The sequence below is a fragment of the Sebastes fasciatus genome, chromosome 1 (genome assembly GCF_043250625.1).
Source record: "Sebastes fasciatus isolate fSebFas1 chromosome 1, fSebFas1.pri, whole genome shotgun sequence".
NCBI lineage: Eukaryota > Metazoa > Chordata > Actinopteri > Perciformes > Sebastidae > Sebastes > Sebastes fasciatus.
The window spans coordinates 24,075,750-24,096,852 of record NC_133795.1 but is presented as its reverse complement, the minus strand read 5'-3'; the positions used below and the strand labels follow the sequence as shown (position 1 = coordinate 24,096,852).

The 21,103-nt window shown below is 41.6% G+C and overlaps 1 protein-coding gene across 2 annotated transcripts; it reads right to left on the bottom strand.

The window, feature by feature from the left end:
* Positions 1–6,061: 6,061 nt before the first annotated feature.
* Positions 6,062–20,879, bottom strand: pank4 (pantothenate kinase 4 (inactive)). Of its 2 annotated transcripts, XM_074639082.1 has the most exons (20): positions 20,720–20,860; positions 20,257–20,339; positions 19,823–19,931; positions 19,146–19,354; positions 17,929–18,112; positions 17,700–17,792; positions 17,407–17,560; positions 15,977–16,158; positions 15,683–15,764; positions 14,696–14,796; positions 13,447–13,602; positions 12,288–12,400; positions 11,731–11,818; positions 10,956–11,107; positions 9,973–10,028; positions 9,785–9,834; positions 9,374–9,478; positions 9,190–9,290; positions 8,914–8,982; positions 6,062–7,721 (listed from the first exon to the last, which is right to left on the bottom strand). In XM_074639082.1, exons 5-20 carry the CDS (start codon positions 18,091–18,093, stop codon positions 7,478–7,480), a joined length of 1,911 nt encoding a protein of 636 aa, XP_074495183.1. In that variant the 5' UTR covers positions 18,094–18,112; positions 19,146–19,354; positions 19,823–19,931; positions 20,257–20,339; positions 20,720–20,860; the 3' UTR covers positions 6,062–7,477. The 2 variants fall into 2 exon arrangements, with proteins under 2 accessions (XP_074495183.1, XP_074495174.1); XM_074639073.1 differs by lacking the exon at positions 19,823–19,931 and having other exon boundaries at positions 20,720–20,879.
* Positions 20,880–21,103: the final 224 nt, after the last annotated feature.

Sequence of the window (21,103 nt, the reverse complement as noted above, 5' to 3'; positions counted from 1 at the left end):
ACGACACTCACCACCTGCTCCGAGGGCGCGCTCCCGAGGGCGCGTCCACGTGCCAGGGCTGACTGCTTGTCCCAGCAAGTGCAGTATAGGGACACAGTAGCAAGCCTATTTGTATTAGGCTTGTATATTGCTGCTGGTATCAGGACTTTCAATGTTAATTTTCTGTAGGGAGAAGCCGAGATAAATAGAAGGCTGAGAGAGATCAGAAGAGATTTTTTAATAAGTGATCCATCATGATTTTTCCCCCAGCCTGTCAAACCTGTCACACCAGACATCCACAGAATCAGAATGTCCAAAATGTCCTCAACTGGGTCCAAGAGGAACTGTGCACAGTCAATTTCATCCTACAATCATTTGCTCTATATATGTATGAAGTTTATGTGTAAATTTAGTCAGGAAGACTAGGGGTGCAATCTCCTTCATTCTCCTTCATTCTCTCTCTCATGGGCTATTACCATGTCAGCTGATTATGGGTGTCTCTCTTTTCAGTGACCAATTAGATCTTGCCATATCTCCCTAAACCAATCACATTCTTGCTGTCAAAAGTTTAAAACTGTTCTCCTCTATGCTGCTTTCAGTGTCAGTATTCAGCACAAACTGATGCGACCCTCCGCCACCCCATCACCTCCAGATTCATCACGTCAGAGTAATCCTGCTCCACTTCATTCATCGGATCTGCATCAATCTTCACTACCACCATCACCAGTGTCTAGACTCGGGGGGAATAATCCTAATCCAACAACAGCATCACTTCCCCCTTTACTATGTCACATTGGGTCTAAATCGCCAAAGACTGTTACTATTCATACATTTCAGTGTCAATGTTGTTTTGTTACGATTACCCAGAAGTCATTATAGATATTTAAATCAATATCCTCCTCACAAACACTAACCATACACTTCCATGCAACACACACACACAAACTTGTCTTTTTTCATTTATATTTACTGTATTGTTATTGTTGTTATTATATATATCTTGTAGTCATATTTTTTCTTTATATTAATTACAATAATTTGCTCTATGTGTATAGGGTGACCGGATCCCAACAAACCAAACGTGGGACAAAGTATGTTTGTGTGGGACAATGTGGGACATGTTACCCGGAGGCTGGGAGGTAGTCTACAATTTTGGATCGGCACATCTCTTTTTGAGAGAACCGCCCTCCACTGGCTAATAAATACTTATAAGTAGTATAATTATATTTATTAGCCAGTGGAACTGTGATTCTCACCGTCTTTGTTGTAGCTGCTCTTCCTTTTCTTTGTGGTAGTTTCCATCATATTCCGCCCAAATCTGCACAGCTTGTGACTTTGTGGTGAATCGCTATTTTCCCCGTTGGGCATAGCGTAGCAAAGACGGTGAGAGGTTAACCTACACTTGACCCACATGTGCGCAGTTTGACAGCAAACACAGCGCCATGATGACAGCCTTCACTGCTTTCTTCACAGCTATTGGATAAAAGCCAGATTTTAAAAAAGCATCTGTCCTACAGTGGTTTGACTTTCGAAATAGAGCCAATGAAAATGTGGGACATCGTCTCAATATTTGGGATGTGGGACAAGGGATGACAATGCTATGCAGTCCCTCGTAATGTGGGACACCTGGTCACCCTATATAGCATCTATATACCCACAAGTCCACATATTTGTGTGTACTTTTGGTCTCGGTTTCTTTTTCATGGTTTGGGCTGCATCATTTAGTTCTGCTGCGCCCAATTCAACTGTTATCAGGCCATCAAATAGCCATTATCAAGTACGTTATCAACACTTCGTTAAGTTCAGGGAAAAACCCTGTGTTTTGTGTCCTACACTGTCTATACTACAGCGCCTGACTTCAGCTTCTGCTCCTGTCACAATTACTACGGTCGCTAGAGGTCGCTGTCCTGTTCTTTTATACCTTCTTTCAGTGATCTACCATTTGAATAGATGATAAAGCCTACTAGTGGGTGTAGTAGGCCCCTACTGACCCACATCTATGGGGTTTATAGCAATTTAATAGCCAGACAACAGTCTAATCAGCTGTCTTAGAAGAGTTCTCCAGCGATTTAGCATCGCACTCTTACAACATTTGACAGTCTTAGAAACGGGATCAGCATCGAACCAGAGATATTGTTTTATTCATGCATTCTTCCTTGTGTGATTTCTGGCAGAAAGCCCTGAAGGCAAACTTCTCCCATGTGCTGTCAAACATGGCACCTACATTACCCACAATGCATCGACCCTTGTTAATGCAATTTACCAGTTTGGTGTGGAAGAACTTCCTCAGGCAGAAATCCAGTCCAAACAAGGCCTAACAGGGGATTTTAGAGATACTGAGGTCATAAACATAAAAATAAATGTGACCTGGTGTTTATTCCTCAATGTAAAGCAATTAAAATAAAGAAATATCGTTCACTAACATCCAGTAGTGACTTGGTTTGGTGGATGTGCTCTGCAGTGAAACCCTGTAAGCTGCATTTTTCATGGCCTGTTCAGTCTTCTTATGAAGCCAGTTGACTGCAAAGCACCAGCAGGACTAATTCTAAACCTACACTATGAGCCTGTTGTGTGCCGACAGATTTAACGCTGTTACATCTGGAGAATGAGTTTGTATAAATCACTGGAGGGAATTGGTTGACATTTAGGATTTTGGTCTCTTATTTTGTTTTGTGTGTCCGCCCCTGAAAGAAATGAGCTTGTTAGCATTATTGAACCCAATGAAACAGGCTTTATACTCATTTGGTTTGACTACAAACAATACTGACAAGCCACTTAGTGAAGTGTGAGTGTAACACAGGGGGGCTGAGTCTGCTGGAGGAAGATAACACACTAACATTTAAAATGCCTTTAGAAACATGTATTGAGTTCTCAAACGTCTTATATTGTAATGAGTGAATTCCTATGTTCTGTGTATAAAACATTTATTTGAATCTGTTACATACATTCATACAATACATGTTTCATGATTTATCTATTGTATTTACTGGGTAAAGAACTTCTCAGGAGGTTCGTTTGCACACTGATGCTACAGTGAATATTCCTGGCACTTAAAAACACATCAAAACTCTTTTTTTTGGTTCCATTTCAAGATGAGATTTCCACATATTGCTTCATGCTCGCAGGCTGTGCCGGGCTAATTTGAGCAACGATATCAACAGCTCTGTAAAGTACAAGATGGCATTTGAATGGGACCCCCGTTGCTCCTGTGTGGCACAGAGGAGCGAGAGAGATGATGATGGGGGTCGGTGGCGGTGGCACACATGCTGGAGTGACAACAAACGTATTCTCACAGGTCTGAATTCTGCAGCACCACGCTGAGCTGTAGCTGCAGGTACTCACCACTGGAAATGCAGATGGGTGGAGTTTGTCACGATAGATCAGTGATTTCCACCCAGGGGTTCAGGGCCAGCTCCAGTACTTTGGGCGAAATTCGGATATGGAGACCCCCCCCCCCCCAACCTCCCAGAACCCTAACCCTAGCCCCGTGAAACGCAACACACATCATGTGACCTGGTCACAATAGTGTTAAGTATGTGTCACTTACTTTTACTTTTACTTACTTTTATTATCAAATAAGTGCGGCCGGGCAGATGAAAAAGTGTGAGAAAGAGAGTTACAGGAGTGAAAGGTTTATTTATTTATTTATTTATTTGTTACCTCAATGCAGAAAATGAGGAAGGGCGCCCACCGGCATTTTTTTTTTAATTATTATTATTTTTGTTGTTGTTGTTGTTGTTCAGAGGGCGACCAGCGCCCCCCAGAAGGTGGCGCCCTAGGCGACCACCTATATGGCCTATGCCTTAAGCCGGCCCTGCAGGGGTTACGTAGGTGTAGCTGAAAAAACTCTGAGTGTCTGAGTTGGTTATTTGAGTTTTGGAGGAAAATAAAAACCCCGACAGGATTACAAATCGGCATGAGGCTGATTTGCACTAAATTACCAGCTACAATGGGCTGACTGCACAGCACACACCAACCTGAATCAGTTGTAACACCTGAACACCACCTGCTGAGACTGAGAGTGCTATTGAAGCTATTAAAAGCTGTCAGAGAATCAGAACTAGTGAGCTAAATGTGATAAATAAATGGTTGGAGCAGAGGCAACTACACCAAATCTACTGAAAAAAAAGAGACCAACAACTCCAGGATGTCTGTGTCTTATATAATTGCAACACTATCTGTTTATATACTGTATAAGTTAAGGTTAAATAACATCAGATATGTCAGACAAAAAAGGTTGGGAAAAGTCATTTTGCAAAAGCAAAAACCTGAGCTATTTTGGTGAGACGATGGACATAAGTTGGAGAGACTATTTAAGGTTTTAGGAAAGCCAATTATCTTTCTAAAGCCTGGAATAGAAGGCAAATTCAGCTATTTATTAGGGCTGTCAAAGTTAACGTGATAATAACGCGTTAACACAAATTAATTGTAACGCCACTAATTTCTTTAATGCATTAACGCAACTTGTGATTTTCAGGTTGTTGTGGGTATTAAAGCTAGAGTGAAGATGCTGGTATCATATGAAACTACGAAAACCTAAAGAATGTATTGGTACCAATCATGTCATATTAGCTTGTCGCGAAGGAGGTTAACCAAACATCCAAACTTGCGCTAAATTATGAAGAGAAAAACTGGCATAGCCATTTTCAAAGGGGTCCCTTGACCTCTGACCTCAAGATATGTGAATGTAAATGGGTTCTATGGGTACCCACGAGTCTCCCCTTTACAGACATGCCCACATGTGTTTTTGGTTTCTTTTGGCTGTATGTTTGATCATTGTTCATGAAATCTGAAAAGGAAAAGTGTCTTATAAATGACATGTGAAGCACAACACTAAAATAAATATATATATATTTTTTAAATCAATCATATTACAGCGAGAGCCAGAGGAATGTGTCCTATTTGCTTTTACTTGTACTTGTGTGATCTCCCCTTTTATATATACATATTTTCCGAGCACTGTTGAAGGATCCTTAGACTAAAGATTTTCATTGCCAACTGCTTTGCAGGAATTGACAAATGACAAATAAAGAACCGTGAACCTTATTTAAGGCCATTTTAGCATGTTATGACTATTTCATTACATAGTTTGAGTGTCCCAGTACAGTAAGCTCCATCCTTCTAACACACTAAGTTGAGTAAATCACTTGCAAATAACATTTGTAAGGAAAAAGGTACTACAAATTACCCCGGAGACTCAAGAGGAACTTACTGTATTTACATGAATCCAAAAAGTGGTGATGCACACAGTACCGTATTGTACACTTCAGGTCAAATTGATGTTATTGTTACTCAGAATCCACAAAAGGTTCAGCTACCGTGTGTTGAATTCAAGGCTGGAGAAAAAGAAAACGTCTTTTGAAATCACTGTTTACTGTAACTACGGTAATTAGTGTTATGCAAACAGTTGCAGTCAATGCTGCACTGTTTTCTCAGGGCCTGTTGTGAGACTTGCCTGTAATTGGAAGGTTATACAGTGAAAAGCCATGCAATAGATGGTTTGTCCCACACTGCAGCTGCAGGGACGAGTCTGTTGGAACTGTAACTTTGTGGTGCTCGGTGCATTCAAAGGGAAGCATTGGAGTGTCGGTGTGGATGTGAACTAAATACTGATGTTCAGAGTTCTGTCTCACCTGCAAAACGCCACACGGTTTGTCTCGTAATGTGTCCAGGAGTGTACTGATGCTGGAAGGGATCATTCCTGTCCACACTGGACATTATAAAAAACATTCTAAACCAGGGTAGAGCTCACATACGTTAGATGCCACTAAACCTGTGAGGGTGTCTTGCAGAACTGGTGTGTGTGTGTGTGTGTGTGTGTGTGTGTGTGTTTTGGCAGTGAGAGTGATGAGCGAGAGGAAAAGCAGGAGGACCCCCTGCCAGGCCTCCTCATGCATTATCAGCCCACAGCTCCCCAGCAGGCATCAACCAGCACGTACCGGGGTGCCGAGCTCTTATACCGCCAGGGGCAGGTTGGGTTTTTTTTTTTAATATGGGACAACTTTCAACTCTCCCTGTTCCTCCACACGGCTGCAAACTCCCCCGACGCATGCAGAGAAATGAAGACACGCAAAAAAAGATATAAAATAAAAGGTTTTCACCATTTAATTAAAGTCGATTGTCAGGAGAATACACACAATTGTGCTTGGTGTGCTTAACTGAAGTGATGCAAATGAATATTATATATATATATATATATATTTATGTATATATATACACACACACTTCATATATCACATACTGTATATGTACATGTGACAAATACAATATTGCAATGTGAGTCCACATGTCAAGTGTAAGTGTAACTTTGGGAAACATTTTCAGACCAAGGCGAGGCTTTTAAAATCACATCCTGCCTTCAAATCAGAGATTTAGTCACCAACACAGTCAGCCGCTTCACAATCACACAGTGTCTGATGTTTGTTACAACCAGGTGCTGCGGTCTTATTGCCTTCAAACGATTGCATTTTTTAAATTTTTTATTTAGGGATGGATTACAGCTTATACATGCCAGTTAATTACAGTCGATCCATGGAGACAGTTAGAATATTTAACCTGAAATATGCAGTGTTAATTTTGACACCAAGCACCTTGGAGAAATCATAATAATAATAATAATTAATAAAAAAAATCTTGCGACAGTAGAATACTGCCACCTTGTGGAGGAACGCGACCAAATCTCTTAGTGACAAAGTGCTGCTTCTCCCACTGATTTTCCCTGATGCCACCTCAACAGCTACACATGTGACAGTGATAATGATTCATTTCTTAAGCTTAATTCATTCCCTGGCAGTAATGATAATAAAAAATAAAAACAGATTCTCTCTAGTCTATGGCGTGAGATTGCTGGGAAACGAAATATTTGTGTGGTGTTTTGCGGGAATTAAAAACTATCGGAGTGAATGACGCTTTCATCACATTGGCCTCAAGGCACGTTAAATACGCTTTATGTAAAAAGTGTTACCACTGAAAGATGCTATTACTCCTGCGGCGCTCTCTCTCTCTCTCTCTCAGCCATAGAATCACATTTGCCCATATGGGTGCACAGCGTTGTGTGTTGGCAGCATGTCAAAGACTGATGCAAAAATTATGTTTTTCATTGATTTTTCTATGAGCTGAAGATCTCACCCGTCATAACAGTCTGTTAAAGTTTACAGCCAGTAATGTCTTTGCATGAAAACACACTCTGCTGTGATGCTGCGTGAGATCAATAGGCAGTAATGATGGTAGCAGACTAAGTGATGGTGCAGGATGTCGGACCTGCATGAAAGCAATCATATTGATGAAACCAGCGCTAAAATCAACCGTGTTTTAAATTGAAATTTAAAACCTCCCTGTCAGTGATCGCCTTTAAAACTCGCCTCTATTTTACAATCAGCTTTGCAATCAGTCATTCACTTAGTGGCAGTATACGACCATCGTCCTTACATTCAGAGCTTATCCGTTCTGGTTGCGACTTCTGCGTTCTGTCCCGCTCCGACGCAAAACTCCGACGCGCTCACAAGGGCGTCAGCGCCGGGGAGTCGTGGCCGACGGCCGGCACCTCGTACTTGAAGACCACGCTGAACAGCTTTCCTCCCAGGCGATCGGCCAGCCACGAGTTCTTGATGACGGCCATCTTGAGGCTCTCGCAGCTGAGCATGGCGTAGTAGTTGGTGTGAATGGCTCGGCCCATTCCCTCGATGATCACCAGGTCGGTCTTTCGCTCCCGCACCACCATCGCCAGCACTTTGTCCAGACGGCTGGGGAAAGGCAGAGACGGAGAATGTTTAACATGTTTGCTGCACTGAATGACCATAATACAGTACGTCCAATGAACTCTTCACCAGGTGTCAGAGTAGGGATAAGAATTGACATAGTCTGATTGGTCTTCGTCTATCGTTGACTGATCGTCGAATCATGCTGATTGATACCCTTCTGTTTAGGACTTATGTGTCTACAGAAAAGTAGTAGCAAACAGCTGATTCAACGCGTGGCAGACAGCTGTTTTTACGCGCTGCAGAGAGCTGTTTCTACGCGCTGCAAACCGACGTTTCTATGCACCGTAGACAGCCGTTGCTATTCACCCGCAAACAGCTGTTTCTACGCGCCGCAAACAGCTGTTTCTACGCGCTGCAAACTGCTGTTTCTACATGCCACAGGCAGCTGTTTCTATATGCCGCAAACCGATGTTTCTACACGCTGCAAACAGACGTTTCTACATGCCATAGACAGCTGTTTCTATATGCCGCAAACCGATGTTTCTATGCACCGTAGACAGCCGTTTCTATTCACCCGCAAACAGCTGTTACTAGGCGCCGCAAACAGCTGTTTCTACGCGCCGCAAACAGCTGTTTCTACGCGCTGCAAACTCCTGTTTCTACATGCCACAGACAGCTGTTTCTATATGCCGCAAACCGACGTTTCTATGCACCGTAGACAGCCGTTTCTATTCACCCGCAAACAGCTGTTACTAGGCGCCACAAACAGCTGTTTCCGTGCCGCAAACAGCTGTTTCTACGCGCTGCAAACTGCTGTTTCTACACGCTGCAGACAGCGGTTTCTAGGCGCCGCAAACTGCTGTTTCTACTCGCCGCAAACCACTGTTTCTATGCGCCACAGACAGCCGTTTCTATGCGCCGCAAACCACTGTTTCTATGCGCCGCAGACAACTGATTTTAGAGAATCGGTCATAAATTGAAAATATATTTAGCGCTCTGATTGTGCTACATTCTTATGCGAGTGCTCTGATTAATAAATGTATTCTTTGACTATTGTGGGTCACCCCAAGCTCACAGTTCCGGCTTTTAAAAGTGTGCAGTCCAAACGTCGACCCTCCCACTAGGGTGTGATAAATTGCATCTACCAAAGACGGAGAGTGTAATTCTACGTAATTCACAGGCTGTATAATACTTCCTTTAAAAAGGTCAAATGTAAAATTGCCAAATAACCAACCTCAGATCCAGGCAGGGTGAACTGGAACCACTCTGGACCAACGTCAGCCTGTCCTCGCTCAGAGCAGCCCTACACAACAAACACACACCAAAGGTCATCAGAGATCTTCTTCAACCCTTTTAAAAAGCTTTTTAGGTGTGAAATCATGAGATCAGACAGAAAATTATATCTTAGAAGTGACGCAGGAAAGATAAAATTATATGTTTTTTAAAAAAGCAGTGTCGGTTGACTCTATATTGCCGTCTGTGTGATAATAAAACACTCATAAACACTCACTGAATCACCGGATCCATAGCAGCGATGCTTTCGGTCAATATCTGCAATTCACCGTTCGTTACGTCATTTAAAGCCGGACTAGAGTTGCTGGCCAACACAACCTGAGGGTAGACAAATAGAAGAGTTTGATTAACATTTTATCGCATATATTATTTTTGAAACGATCTTGTTAAGAGTTCATTACCTCCGTTCCTCGAGAGAGAAGCTCTCTGACAAAAGGCATCACCCCTAGAATGATGTCTACTCCACTATTATCTACGAAAAACAAGGCACACTTATGAGGAGGACCCTGCAAGAGAAAACCAGGATGGATTGTATTCAAGCACTAATCATCACAAGCACACAACACAGAAACACTATCGCAAGAGTAGGAAATATTACTGAGCGCCAAAAAGCTGTTATCGTGTTTTTCTCTTTGCGCTTCATCAAAACATGGTGGTGCCTGCTGCTGACATTGTCTGAGGTATGAGTTGTTTCTATCCTAAAGCAGCGTATGGTGGCGTCGCATGCTTTCGATAAAACCTCTAACCTCCCATCAATAACGCTACGGTGAATAACTTGGCTTTGAAATGAGAAAGAAGCGAAAGAAACTGACCTTTAGTCTCTCAAACCACTGGTCATAGGAATCAACCAGCCATGGTCGCTCTGAGGAGGAAAAAAGAAATCAGTCTGAGGAACTACCTCTGTGCAGAAGAGTCATTCTAAAAGTCCCACAAATTTCTCTTGAGTCAAATGGTTCAACAACAAAAATAAAGATAATAGAGAAGAGAAATATTTGGATACCTTCCAGCTGTTGTTTAGCCTGCTCAAACCCAAACTCAGGATCAGATTCGAGGACGCTGCACGACATCAAAACAAAATGTGCAAAAGTAAGACGGGTGTTTGGATCAGTGTAAAAATACAACACCAAACTTTCCAAACATTGAGACTAGAGCTGCAACCATAGACTGTATAGAAGAAGTGGACGTAGTCATCGTGGACTACGGTTTTGAAGCCTCCAGTTTGGCATTTGTGAAAAATGTCCATTCAAGTTTCTCAAATTCCAAGGTGATGTCTTTAAATGTATTGTTTTGTCAGTCAAAACCCAAAGATATTCAGTGTAATATGATATAAAACTGAGAAAAGCAGAAAATATCTAATTTGAGAGGCTGAAAACAGCATTTTCTGACATTTTTGCATGAAAAATTACTTTAATAATTAATCAATTATCAAAATAGTGCAGCTCTAATTGAGATTGAAACTAAATTATTTGACTGAACCAGCCACTGAAGCCTGTCTGCTCTCAAATCAACCCTTATAAATGAATTCCTTAAAGAGACGGGCAGTCCTGATCGAGAACAGCAGGACATAGCTGATCTTTAGGAAGTCAAAAGACAAGATTACTGTGGATCTCTATGAACAGACTCACTCAAAGCTTCAAAAGGCAACAGAAACTTAAAACATATCTTAAAGAATCACTGGGATGTAGTTGCATTCTTTTGTTGGGACAGATGGTAAGCAGCCTTAAGGCACTTCAATAGATGTTTTATTCTGTTTACTTTCAATCCAACTGTTTGCAGTCTGGCTAACCCAGAGTGGCTAACTTATCAAAACAATGTACCACTGCCAAACACACTACCTCAGTAATGTTCAAAGCTGTAGAAGCATGAAACTACAAGAGATGCAACCGGAGCTTCTCCCACCACTACTCACACACACTCAGGCAGAACAGAGCAACCAATCAACCAAGCGGCTCACGGGGTATAAAAGCCATTAACTCCACTCACTCCGACACGGCCTTGGCTCCCCAGTCGAAGACATTCCCAGCCAGGACGCCCCTGACCAGGGCAAACTGTCTCTCCTCCCAGCTCAACTGCTCCAGGGACGTCACTGCCTTCTGGTAGTACTTGAGAGCCAAGTCATTCTCCCTCTGTTTAATCTACAAGAGAACAGAGACATGATGCAGCCACTTTGAAAGCATTCAGTGATGTGAGAAAATGTGATTTTGATATTTTGATAATACACTAATGTATTGCCTAAATTCTAGGCTTAAAGCTGCAGTTGGTAGCTTTGAGCAAACATGATAAAAGGCTATTTTTTATAAAACTGTCACTATATCCTGACAGTAATGCATGAGTCGTATATTTTCTTTTTGTAATTGTATAATATGTCTGAGGAAAATGTTGATATTCCCAACTTTTTCCTCTGTCATTATGTGTTTGCATTTCCTGCATTTATTGTTTTCCTTTGCGCACGTTGAAACTTGTAAATGCCTTTAGGAGCACCGGAGGACACAGAGGAACATGATATTTTTTCACAGATTATCTGTCTCATGCACTACTGTCAGGATATAGTGACAGTTTTATAAAAATAACTTTTTTTTTGCATATTTTCTCAAAGTTACTGACTGCAGCTTCAATTCATGAGGTGGAAATAAATACTCTGTGTCACCATGAAACTGCATGAAAACATAATCAGATCAGTGAGGGCCTAAGCAGCTGTGTAACACAACAAAAAAGACACCGAAAGAAAACAACAAAGGTTGATGGATTTCAGTCAGACCTTAGAGTAGGGATCAGGAAAGTTGAACTCGTTTAAACAGTGTTCCCTCGTGTCTAACAGACTTCTGACAGTGAGGGATCCATAAGCACTAGGTGAGAAGAGAAGCACTCTACATTAGCCAGAGAGAAAAACAAACACACAACAGGGCTGGGGCGGCTGATGCAGTCAGAGTACTTTTCACTGATATTTTCATGTTTTTGCTTAAAAAACTTTGTCAAACTGATGTTTTAAAAACTCTGTATTGAAAGCTGGTTTCTGAAAATCTGGCACTTTTTTGTGTTGAATTTCATTGAAAGCTTACATGTTTATCATTGTGATCTAACTGCAGTTTATTCTGATAAATCATTGACAGAACTAATATGACTAATACATACTTACGCAGTGCATCCGACTCCTAAAAACTGAAACTGATTTTCCCTTTTTGAGCTGTTACAACAGGTTTGAAGACATGAAACTAATGCAGAAGTTAAAAGAAAGACTTGAGGTTTAGTCTACTAAAAGCAACCTCTGGGTCAAACAGAACAGGCCTTGCATGCAAAAACATAAACAGTCCTTACAAAGGCTGGTGGCGGAGGGTCTGCAGCTTGTGTCTGTATTTCTGGCGGAACTTCTCGGCTCGCTCGGCTGCCTCGGGCATGTCAGGCTGGCTCGCTAGAGCTCTCTTGACCACCTGCTCCGAAAAAAAACAAGAGCAGGAATCAGCCATTTTCACGACCTCTGCTGGGCACAAACACAGAGTGGAATTTTTTTTTACAAAATTCATATGAAAAGCTGACTTGTAAACATGAAATGCACTGTCCATTGCTGGTCTTATTTTGTCATTGGCTAAACACGGATGATGCAACATGATATCATACAGTGTTTTTTTCCAGTGCAAATACAGTTTAGCTTGACAGCAAACAATCTGTACTGTAAGCTGTCTAAAATATCAATGTTAAAAGGGAAATTTTGGTGGGAGACCAAAAGAGCTTCTTCCTTAATTCACCATTTTTGTTCATCTGTTTAACAATCATACAGACACAAATCCATTCGAGGAGGCAGAGATTAAAGTTTAGACACACACCAGAAATACATGGCAGATTATCAGTTTAAAACTTGTTCAGCCACTTATGAAGTTTATCTTTTTTTCATCATTGTCTTAATTTCTTTAAAGGGGACATATCAAGCTGATTTTCAGGTTTATACTTATATAGTGGCAGTTTTATAAAAATAACTTTTTTATCATATTTGCCCAAAGTGACCGACTGCAGCTTTAATTCTCTGTCCACATGTGTTGCTTCTGACTGAACAATGCTTTCATATCAGTTAATTACATTGGTTTGAACCTAAATTGAATGTGTTGTGGACTGTGGGAAATCACTCAGCATGGGATAAGTTCCTAGAAACAACTGAATACTGTCAGAGAGAAGTGAAAAAAAGGAAAACTTTTCTTCTTTTCTGTCTTTCTCTTGTACAAATCTTTCTCCAATGAGAAGTACACATCTATAGTTTATTGAATAAAACTTTTCCATGTGTTGTTCTCTGAACTCAGTCACTGTATCAAAGAACGGTTTCCTGTTGAAATGTGAAATGCGTCACAGATCTATATTTACAGAATGCTTCATTTTAATGCATTTAAAGAAACATTAACTTCATTTCCATCATCAGTTTGCAGACTGTGACTTTTAATAGATTTTTCCTTCAAGAAAACATGAAAAACATGAAACACCATCCTACCCCGTCTAGGGCGTCTTCGAAGCAGTAGAGCCAGTATTCGCGGGCCAGAGCGTCCTCTGCGAGGTCCACGGTGTCGGGGATGTACGATGAAGCGTCCTGCAGCAGAGGCAGATTCACCAGCTTCCTCTCCAGGCGGTCCATCTCCAACATGTCAAACTAGACACAACAAAGACACAGACAAGACACATGCTGTCTGTCTTGTTCATAGACTGAGACTTGCTCAAAGCCTACTCCAGCTATCACTTTCATTCTGGGACATATTTCACATTATCTCCCTTTTTCTAAGCAACACTTGGTAGGTTTCACTCATGTTAGTATTTTTTGTAAGAGAACAAAAAAGGCAGAGAGGAAGATGCAGTAAGGAAGAACAAGGAGGGAAGGTTCTAGAAAGATTTACTCCTAAAAGCTAAAGGAAGCCAGCAGATTCATTAATTGTGGGACACAATCAATAGTCCATTAAAGAACTACATCGATATAAGGTTTCTGGAGTGGTAAGACACCAACGATGAGCTCATATTTCATTTGCAGTCCTGCATCACATTTTGCACTAATGAAAACTAGAAAACTAAGCTGGAAAAAAGCAGCAATTTCAGTGGTGAGAGTGCAGCTCAGAGGTTAACAGCTCCTGATGCTCTACCAGCATGATCAAAGCATCACACAGAGGAATCCAAAAGCAAAGCGGCTGTCAAAAACATCAAACACTGTTATTTTTCCAGCATGTGATTTGACCAAAAAAATGATTTAGTAACGGACAAAACTGTGACAAGATCTTCAGCAAAATCAAAACTAAGCTCAAAAATCTGCGGTGAACAAAGTGAATGCCTGACACCTCTAAATACTGAAGTCGAGTGTCTACAGCTAGAAAACAGGAGTCACGCGCCATCAAGCCAGAGCACACCAGTGAAAGCAGACGGAGGTACTTACGGGAAACTGAAGGAGAGGGTTAGGTAGACAGAAGAGTGTGTGGAGAGGAAATGAAAAGAAAGATGATCAAAGATTAATGGATGTCTTTGTATGATGTTTATGGATTCAGTGAGGACAGCGGTGACAGTGTTCCCATAAAGGAGATCAAAAATAAAAATGTGAATTAAAGCTCAAATATATCAGAAAAATGATGGAAGAAGGTGGATGAAATAAAAACCAATGAGCCAGGAGCAGAGTGAAAATAGGTCATGTGTTTCATGACACCCTACCATACCCAGGTTCAGGTCTTCATATCTGATAACTTTCGTCTCCTCTGCAGACTCACCGTTCCACTACGTGCACGTTGCATGGGATTCATATCCGGAGAAACGCTCATCAGGCCCGAGCTTCCCGCATAATTCTCACCCCAACTGTACTGGTTTGGATCTAGAGAGGTACAAGATGCAATTAGGATATATTTATGGTTAACATTTGAATTATAGTGCATTTTATAATTACTTAAAAGGTATAATATGCAAGAATTAACTAAAAAAACAATGTATAGACTGGTACAAAAATAATCCCTCTCAGTCATCACTTATGCCCCACTAGAAGTGTGTGGTGGTGTCTGTTTCTACAGAGACTCTGCAGCCCTCTGCCTGTATTTTCTCTTATCTTCTTATTTTGCTTTACTCAGAAACTGCCTTTGGGTCCCACGTGGGGGTGTAACCCCCAGCCAATAACAGCGCGCAGGGTGTGCAGCCCGTTCAGGTGATCAAATGCCGCCGCATTGTCAAGCCCTCCGGCTTCGTGTTTTAGAACTTAACCGCAGTGAAACAATCAGAAAATAACGTTTTATTTCTCCGGTTCACTAGCGACGCTCTCTCTCTCTCTACGGTCAATCTATAGCTCGCTCGCTAGTTGAGTCGAGGAGGAGTGACCAACTTTGAATGCTGTGTGTTTACAAACAGCAACCGACAACAAGGTGCTAAATGTGAGATTGAAATGGGAGGTTCAGTAGTTTCACAACTGAAGGGATGTTATTCAGACCTGATGTCAGTGAAAATATGCAAGAGTCTGCTTCCTGTAGTACTACAGGTTTCCAGTCAGCCCTGATGTGTGAGGGAGGACTTGCATGCGTGTAGCTGCAGGCAGCAAAGAGTAGCTACACAAGTTCAACCACATTGTTTTCAAAAACAGAAACCACCAAAACCATTTCCTTGACACACTGTTATATGACATTAGAATGTTTCAGCCTAATATCTATTAATATATTTTAACCCTGTTGACACCACTTGAAGGAAATAATGTGTATTTGTGTGTTTTTCCTTACTGTCCTCCTCTGCTCCTTTAAGAAATGCTCCAATAGCTCCGAGATAGCCTTCATGTCTCAGGAACAAGGCCTGAACCTCACCCTACAATAACAACACATACAAATCTGGGTTGTAAGTGAAACACAGTCAAGTCCAGCTGATAGCAAACCAAGACAAGACTAAACTGAGCTATATGGGTGATAACGAGGAAAGAATACAGACATTTAGGAACTCTTGTAGAGCACCAAGACACTTTGTGCTCACTGTGTGATAGGATTAGTTTGTTTTTAGGTCAGCAGAGGAGGAGGCCTTGCCTTGGTGAAGAAGTTGATGCTGTAGGTGATTGTGTGCATGGTGACAGGGTGTCCTCTGATGAAGAAGCCTCCAAAGTACACTCGGGACAGGTTGTGGAGTTTGGCGTACAGACAGGCCAGCTGCCCGATGTCGTTGCTGATCATGTGGAGTAAGCTCTTGGCCATGTCTTCTTTAGAGAACTCTACAATTCAGAGCAGACTTATATAAAACATTAAATAAAATAAGTAAAATATCCCCATCACAAAACTGAGAAGTCTGACGTTTGAATATCTAATTACTGCCACTAATATATAAACAGAACAGCAGCAGCACTTCTTCAGAACACCTTCAGTAGTTGATAGGATTTTTCAGTATTCAAATGGCAATACTCAGTATAACAAAACTATATAAGCACTGGGACAACGATTAGGTAACAATATCAAAATCATATCCCGTGTTTTCAGACTGAATTTATATGAATTTGCTTCGATAACCCGGCAGAAGCTGTGAATTTCTGTTGAGTGCTGCCAACCAGTTACAAATACAGTACACGGAGAGAGCAAGGCTGTATCAGGGAAACTGTAACTGGGTGACAGGTCTTCGGTTCACAGATTTTGCAATAAAACCGGAAAATATGAAGCCTGCCTTGCCAAGATGACGTCACAAAGTCAACAGAAATATGTATTGGACCTTGTGACATCCTGTAATCTCATTTAAACTCAATCCTTTGCAGTGGCTCAGTCAGTCAGCCAGGTTACAAAAAGACCCTTTACACCTGGCATTAAAACGCATTTTGGGTGATCGGATTGCAACGGGATATTGCTTGACCACATGAAAGTACAGGTGTAAATGCACCCAAAACGCATTGAGGACAGATTGTAATCCCATCGGCCAAAACACCTCCGAAGGTGGTCAGGGACGCATTGTGACCACATTAAACACAAGGGTAAATGCAATTGTGTTTTCAATCCACATATAACATGTGGCTGTAGTACCTCAAAGTCACGTTTGCGGCTTATATGTCTGCGCATTACACACTGCCTCTCCAGCGGTGTCCGGCTGCAAGACTGTATGACTGCTTGCAACATTCTGAGCGTATGGTTGTGGTTTGTGCAGGAGTGGTTTGAGTTTCAATGGAGACATTGATATTTTCTTCACTGTGAAACTGGGTCACCACTGAAATATATTTTACAAACTATGAATCAAAGCTGGCTGCAGCTGCAGCCCTTCGAAGTAAGCAAATGAGGAAGTTAGTAACTTTTTTAAGCCACCTTTCCAGTTAAAAATGTCCATAGAAGAGTGTTTGATACTCAAAAGATGGTTGTACTGTTTTAATCGATTTTCTGGTCCAATCAATTGAATGAACTGCTTATACCAATATTAGGGCTGTCAAAGTTAACGCGATAACGCTACAGGGAAGCCAGATAAAATCACTGTGCGCATGTGTCACCTTTGTCAGCAGTAGCAGACTTTCCAAAACTGCTCGCAATGAGATCTCCAGTCAAGCCCAAAGAGCCATAAGATCCTCCGTAGATGTCTTTGACGAGCATGTCGACGTTTGTGTGCTGCCCTTTTGAGGCCAACTGTAGCAACTCGTCGAATCTCTACAGGAGATAAAAGGGTTAAAGTTCACGAGGTTTAAAGGGACAAAATATTGCACTGAGAATCTAATCTTTACTGGCTTCAAAGTGACAGCTACTACAATCTGATCGTAAAAGGAGAGGAAGTTATAAACGAGGATACCTTTGTTTTGGTGAGCAAGGCTCCAAGGCCCCAGAACGTCCCTCCGCCTATTGAGCTTCCTCCTATTCGCTCAAATTTGTCCTCTGATTCAACCTGTTGAACAGGGAGAGAATGGGATGTTGTTTTTTGTGTGAATCAAATACAGTGAGAGCAAAAGACAATGAGTTAATAATAAAGGTGGACTGCTTGTCTAAACCACCGACAAAATGTTTGATTCGCCGGTTATTACCTTGACTATGGACACCCCGGAGCCGATGTTTACGAGCAGGTAAGGGAAGATGTCAGGTTGAGTCGTGTGAAAGCGGAACTCTGAGTCAGCGTGCTTGGCGTACACAAAAGCCTCGTGGGGTATGTTCCTCAGCACAAAGTTACAGCCCTTGATGAGGCAGGTCATCTCATCCTCTTTGTCCACTCTGCCACAACGCAGCACATAAAAAAAGTCCATTAGACTGAATCATCCTCAGCCGAATGTGAAATATAGCCAGAGAGCAGGAGACAAATGTTTTGTCCTCCATCTGGTAAACCATTAAAAGGTACAGTGTGTAGGATTTGGTGGCATCTAGTGGTGTGGTTGCAGATTGCAGCCAACTGAGTACTCCTCCCTTTCCAAGACTGCGGTAACGTGAGCCACCGAGTGCAAAACCGTGGTAACGCCGTTAACCTCACTCAGAGGACGTCATTACCATAATAACACTACTTTAGGAGCAACAGAAGTCAGACAGCGGCTGGCGGTACCACGGTTTTGCACTCTTTAGCTCACGTTACAGCAGTACCACATGCGTGTCGGAGAACTACGGTGGCCTTCAGGCAACGTAAAAACATGAAAGGCTCTCTCTAGAGCCAGTGTTTGGTTTGTCTGTTCTGGACTACTGTAGAAACATAGCAAAACCTATGTAGATATGAAGGGCACATTCTAAGCTAATGAAAACACAACGATTCTTAGTTTCACGTGATTATACACTAATGAAAACATAGTTATGAATATTATATTACATATCTGCTAATGGATCCCAAGAAATGCTACACACTGGACCTTTAAGATGATGTGCAATCTCCTTTTTTCTTACAATATTACAAGACATTTACATGTTTTGGACAGAGTAGCTGTCTGCAGCCATGTGTGTTGACATAAGCAGACAAATAAATACATGAAGCTGATTTCACAGATTAGTTCCCCAGTAAACAGTAGATATTTCCCAGAATAGTCTTCATAAGGTCTAATAAACAATCAAGTCTGTCCTCTGATTCACAGGAAGAGGACAGGATATTGCTCTGGTTGTGAATCAGTTACAGCGAGGGCAGAGGACCATTGTTTACTCCAATGTAATCATGAGGAATATGCCAGATATTTGCCTCCTCCCTCTCTGTTTCGGTTTGTGCATGCAGTGTCTAGAGTAAAGTGAAAACAGATTCTTGGCTATATTCACAGCTGGTCTGTATACTCACTTGAGTCCCAGTTTCCTCTCAATGAGCTCTTTAAACTTGTGTGCCCCTCCACCTGTGGCTTTGATAACTTTGGTGCCCGTGTTGACCAGGTGGTCTTTGATGAAGTCCAAGCATGTCTCAATGTAAGCATTTTCAAACTTGATAAAGTGCAGACGTGCAGTGACTTCTTCCTGCACGGATATTTCATAGAGTTCGTCACTGGTAGCCTCCTGGAGGGGAAACACAGAGGAGGTAAGATAAGATAAGATAAGATAAGATAAGATATATTTTAATTGTCCCCGTGGGGAAAGTTTTCCTGGACTCCGTCCAACTGCAGTTACAAACACTAAATTAAAACAACATCAACAACCATAAAAATTAACAATTCCACACAAGATAGGGAAACAGTTCCACAGAAACAGATGTTTCAACACATACACAGTCCACGTACATAATGGCACATACTATCACACACACCATGGCAGGTATTGCACCCAGGTAGTGCACTGCACCGTCTACCGTCTTGCCCATATTGCACTGACAATAGTCCAATATTACACAGATGCAACATATTGCACTGTCCCAATTTAACATGTAGGATTGGTGAATACTTCATTACATCCTGCTATTAAGATTTGCCTCTGCTAGAGTGGAGCATAGATCGATATAGTTGTTTAGCTGGCATTATGTAAGGTTACCTGTTGGACTAGAGGAGGTATTTTGACGAGAAAATGCAGGCTGCTATACAGGTTGAACTTTGTGGGATGTAGGAAAACGTGGCACAGGACACCACAGCTTTTACAGAAACTGATAAGATAAGATATTCCTTTATTAGTCCTGTAGTGGGGAAATTTGCAGTGTACAGCAGCAAAAGGGGATAGAGCAAAAAACAAGATGCATCAGCTAACACAGTAAAAAAGTGTAACCAAATATGAACCATTTAAATAGAAGGAAGTATAAAAATAGGAGCAGTATAACCAGTATTGACAATGAACAGACTATTAACAACATTGCACAAGTGGAAAATGATATTGCACAATGAGAATGAAATGAAAATATCAGGTTATTGTTAGTTGTTGGTGTGTAAAGTGTGAAAGTGGTCTACTGGGAGATCAGTGCTGGGGATACTCACCTTTGTAGTGTGGTCGAAAGATCGGACTTTGGCCACCTTGTGTTGTACAGTTGAGTAGTAGGCAAGCTTAGTGAGAGATCCCCCTGTTCAAGCAAGAAGTAACAACCTTCATTAAAGATCCCTGAGACCTTTGAAACTGTTATGTAGCTCAACAGAGACCTTAAACCCAGGCTAGCTAGCAGCTAGTTGTTGTGTCTCTGCTCAAAGTGGACCAGGTTTGTCAGTGTTATCAGATAATAAAGACACTCCTGAAACCACCTCAGACTTCCATCTTCAACAAACTCTACCCACTGTTAAACAAACTCAAACTAGACTAGCAGCTAGACTTGTTTACTTCTCTTAAAGTCTCTGACGTGTTGTCATAGTAGCAGGCTGCGACACAGCTGCTCCTCAACACAACATGATCTACGTCCCACGCTAAAGTGTCTGGAGAAAGAGAGATAACGTGTGTATTCACAGGTACCTATGTCTATGGCGAACCGCTTTGCGTTTTCCAAATTGCGGAATATCTCGTCTGGCGGTAGAGTAATGCTTTTATCCATGGTGTGTCCACTAGTGCTGCTGATCAGTCCGACACATTCCGCCATGGTCGGAAACAACGGTGCGTCTGCGTACGTGCTTACGTGCGCGCCCCCGCGTCGTCCAATCAGCATCCACGTAAAGCGTTGGGCGTGTGCGTGTGTGTTACAACCATGGTGTGTTCTGTAAACATTTAACTCTGGCAAGTTGTTACTGTTATTTATTTATTTATTTATTCATATTAACCCCGGGCATGTTTTGTGTAATATGTTACTTTTTCTTATTTTATTTATTTATTTATTTATTTATTTATTTATTTATTTATTTA